At 38.0% G+C, this 4,547-nt stretch overlaps 1 protein-coding gene across 2 annotated transcripts; it reads right to left on the minus strand.

Moving 5' to 3' along the window:
• Window positions 1–298: 298 nt before the first annotated feature.
• On the minus strand, window positions 299–4,502 carry LOC137035393 (uncharacterized). Of its 2 annotated transcripts, XM_067408635.1 has the most exons (4): window positions 2,972–4,502; window positions 2,483–2,765; window positions 2,076–2,386; window positions 299–1,950 (listed from the first exon to the last, which is right to left on the minus strand). In XM_067408635.1, exons 1-4 carry the CDS (start codon window positions 3,229–3,231, stop codon window positions 1,860–1,862), a joined length of 945 nt encoding a protein of 314 aa, XP_067264736.1. In that variant the 5' UTR covers window positions 3,232–4,502; the 3' UTR covers window positions 299–1,859. The 2 variants fall into 2 exon arrangements, with proteins under 2 accessions (XP_067264736.1, XP_067264729.1); XM_067408628.1 differs by having other exon boundaries at window positions 303–2,386.
• Window positions 4,503–4,547: the final 45 nt, after the last annotated feature.

The raw sequence follows: 4,547 nt of genomic DNA on the forward strand, positions 1-4,547 counted from the left end.
ACATTGAATGGCATAAGCTTCTCTTGACCATGCCATGTGTAACTTATTAGCTTTGTTTGTAATCTTTATTTATTTTTAGTTTTTAAAATATTATATTCGGGTAACTCATATTTTATTATATTTTATTTTTTTCTTCAGGATTTTCCTGAATAATCCATAGCCTATGAAATAATCATTACGCTGAATTTATATTAATTTTTCATTTTTTAAATATTATATTATAAAACCAAGGGCGTATATTTGGAACATTGGTATGCTGCCTGTTATTATTTTTATTTTAAAAATAATAATAATAATAATCTATTTTATGTGTAGTGTTATTGGATAATTTATTTCTTCTTTTCTTTCTATCTAATCTATCTATCTATCTACACCTTATAACTCTATGAAATTTATGTACAATCATTCATCAAATTGTAACATAACTGAGCGATTCTAAAAAGAAAGAAATTATGTTAAAAAACGGAAACAGCCAGCGATTTGCTGTTTGCTTAAGCACAAGGATCATTTTGTCAAAACACTACACACAATTCACAGATCCACACACACAAGTAACAGAACACCTCAGTTCTCTTGCAAAATGAAACACTTAATCCAAAACTTTACATAAATTTAACAAAACAAAAGCATGATTTTACAGTTTTTGCCCGTTGCTTGAACACATTTTACAAAACTTCGCTCATTGTGCCAAAACTCTACACACAAACATGACACAACACATTCTGTGAGGCTCAATGCAACACTTACAGTTTTTGTTCTGTTTTTTTTTTCCAACAAAGTTTTTCACAACAACCAAAAATGAAAGTACTGAAAGGTTACAAATGACATCAACTCAATACTGCACATCACAGTACTATACTTTACAGTACAGTATAGTAAATGCAGTAACGCAAAAATAATACAAAAATAAAACAAAATACACTACTGTAAATACAGAAAAACAGGCAAATTGTGCGTGGGTGGGATTCTGCAGCAAAATCCCCAGAGTTAAATCAACTCTGCTCAGAGTACATTTGGTCCCTCTCTAAATAGTGTTAAAATAACACTGAAGCAGAGTAAAGTTAATGAGATAATTAAACAATTAATTGATGATTGAGCATTATTGATGAACACCTGCTGTTAACAAGCAGAATCACTGAAGAAAAGAGAAACACAATAACTATAACTGACTTCAGTCACAGCCTTATTACAGTTTTTTCCAATTGCTAACACACAATTTTTCAAACTAGTCTGGTTTTATCAAAACACTTAACACAATTCACAAAACCACACCCCCAAACTGCAAAATACCTCATATATCCTGCAAAATGAAGCACTGCAACCGAAACTACACAGAGCATTATCAAAATCAAACTTTTGCATGAAATGGCACACACTTCATTCATATTACCAGATTTTTGCCTAACCACCTACACACTGTTGGGCATAATGAAAAGCACCCCCATCTTTAGTATGCTTTGCCATAATACTAAAATATGTATCAGATTCTTCACATGCACAGAAATATTTGCAGATACACACACATGCTGTTGCAACATTTTTATTTTTTTCCTTCACTACAGTAACAAGTCAGTACAACATAAGCACAGCAGATATATTTACATGGGACTGAACAAAAATATTCTTACAAAAAAAGTAAACTGAAAAAGAAAATTTCTGAAAAAAAATATATTACAGTAAAAAAAAACAAAACAAAAAAAAAAGGCAAGAATAATAATTAGGCAGCATCTTGCCGCACAGCCGGGTCTGGCCACAACGCCTCGTCAACATCACAGGCAATATCTTCCCTTGCCAGACATCGAGGGAAGAAGCGCCTTGAGTGCCTTATCCATCCCTGAATTGCACCCACATCAATCTCATCACATGCCTCTTCCATGGCCTGCACAAGAGGCATGCGCACAAAGGGCTGCCGGTCGTATACATTCCACCGCCATGCCGAAAAGAATTCTTCTATGGGGTTCAGAAATGGTGAGTATGGTGGGAGGTATTGCACGAGAAATGTTGGGTGGTCAGCAAACCAGTTTTGGACTGGGGCTGCACGATGAAAGCTCACGTTGTCCCATACTACAACGTACCGGTTTCTTTGATGGTCTGCATCATTCATACGCTCTGGTGGTATGAGAATGTTGTGAAGTCTGTCCAGAAATGTGAGAATATGGGCTGTGTTGTATGGTCCAAGTTTGGCATGACGGTGGAGGACACCATGCATATTGGAGATGGCAGTGCACATTGTGATGTTCCCACCACGTTGGCCAGGAACATCTATAATGGCTCTGTGGCCAATGAGGTTTCTCCCTATTCTTCTGGTCTTTGCTAGGTTGAACCCAGCCTCATCTATAAAGATGAACTCATGTGGGATTGCATGAGCATCCATTTCCAGTACTCCCTGAAAACAAAGAACAAAAATCACTCAATATGGTGTTATCCAGTACACTGGGAAACAATGTTGTGTGTAGTGTACTGCAGTCAATATAGTACTTACATCCACATATGCTCGTCTGAACTCTTTGTTTCTTTGAGAGTTTCTCTCAAACGGCACCTTATAAAGTTGTTTCATTCTGATTTGGTTTCGCTTGAGAATGCGAGCCAATGTGGACAGACTAACTCGTTGAATGTTGTTGAATAAGGTGTTGTCTTGGATAATGTGGCTTTGAATTTCTCGTAATCTGATTTCATTATTTTCCAAAACCAAGTTTACAATGGCAGCTTCCTGTACCCCGGTGAACATTTGGCCCCTTCCTCCACCATGGTGTCGTCTCTCAGTCCTTTAGAAAAAATAAAATAAAAATATATATAGGGCTTGGACAATGCAGCCTAAATATTTTCCCCCACAGTAGAGTACATTGTACAGGAAACTTGTACAGTTCATGAATGGCTGATGTCATACACTAAGTAAACAGGTGTCACCCAACTGATACACTATGACATGGGGTATACTACATGTGTACTACATGAAATTTTGGTTACATACCTGTTCTCCAGTCTAAAGGTCCGGATGACAGAGGCGACAGTAAAACGGCTCAAGTTTGGCTGCACTCTCTGTCCAGCCTCACGCATTGTCAACCCATGGTTGATGACATGATCTACGAAGGTTGCTCTGATTTCATTTGAAAGTGTTTGTCTTCTTTGGCCATGAACTCCTCTACCTGCTCTACCCCTACCTCTCACTCTTCCTCCCCCTCTTATTCTCAACCTCCCTCTTCCTCTTCCTCTCTCTGCAATGTCTTCCATTGTTGTTGTAAAAAAAAAAAGGTTCTCACCTGTGGTCTTTTCATAGTGCTTACATCCTGATTGAAGTGTTAACAATTAACCACTGAGGTGTTTGGCCAGGTGGCACATGTAATTGGCCAATTAGCTCATGTAGTGTCATTTTGAATGGCAGTGTTTTGAAATGGCAAACATGTGACTTTATGTCAGATTGTTGTGTCTTATGCAGAGAACTGTATTTAGTGAATTTAAAAAGTGCTATTTTGAAATGCAAAATGTGTGTAAAACAGAAAAGGTGTTTAGACTTTTGGAGACTTGAGAAGAAGTTTTGCTCTCTGTGTGTCAGTTTAAATAATTGTGCTGTGCATGTCATTTTAGTGTGTTAGCAATTGGAAAAAACTGTAATTGCTTAATTTTCTCATTTTAACTCTGCTTCAGTGTTACTTTAACACTATTTAGAGAGGGACCATATGTACTCTGAGCAGAGTTGATTTAACTCTGGGGATTTTACTGTGTAGATCCTGCCGTCTGTTTGGGTCTGGCCACATGATCCACCACCATTGCTCTAATGTCATATGAAATATTGTTCAGTGCATAGCCTCTTTGACCTACTCCTCTCCCTCTTTGTCTTCCTCTTCCTCCACCTCTTGCTCTCCATGCTTGCAAAGTTCTCAAAATGGCTTAACTGAGGCCTTTTTGTAGCTGGCTGATTGGTGTTCAGTTTTGTAAGTAAGTGTTTTGAGCTGTGTATTTGAGTTGTTGCAATTACCTGATGTGTTTTGTATTTTGGATACATGTGTTTTCCAAATGGCACCCTGAGATTTCCTTTTTGAACGAAGTGTCTTATGTATGCAATAGAGTGTAGTATGCAGGACCAAGTGTGTTGCAGAATTGCAACTAGAGTGCAAAGCAGCGCTTTTGTTTAAGGTATGGGTACATGTGTTTGAGGTATGGTAACAAAAGCTTCAAGTTGTGTTACTTTAGTCAAAGCATGGGTCTATAGTGTTCAAGCCACGGGCAAAAACTGTAAATAAAAAAAGAGAAAAAAACAACACTTAAGCATCATCATCTGGCCATAGCACTTCATCCACATCACAGGCGATGTCCTCTCACGCAAGACAGCGAGGGAATCTTGAATGGCGAATCAATCCATGCACAGACCCTGTATCAATTAGGTCAGGCCTTCTCCATGGCTTGAATGAGGCATATCTGGAGATTGTAAACCTTCCATGCCAAAAAAAAACAAAAAAAAACTCCTCAATAGGTTTAGGGAAGGAACAGTGTGGTGGGAGGTACCAAACCACCCACCCACCCACCCAAATAAAAAAAAACACTACGCC

The sequence above is a fragment of the Chanodichthys erythropterus genome, chromosome 2 (assembly GCF_024489055.1).
Source record: "Chanodichthys erythropterus isolate Z2021 chromosome 2, ASM2448905v1, whole genome shotgun sequence".
Lineage (NCBI taxonomy): Eukaryota > Metazoa > Chordata > Actinopteri > Cypriniformes > Xenocyprididae > Chanodichthys > Chanodichthys erythropterus.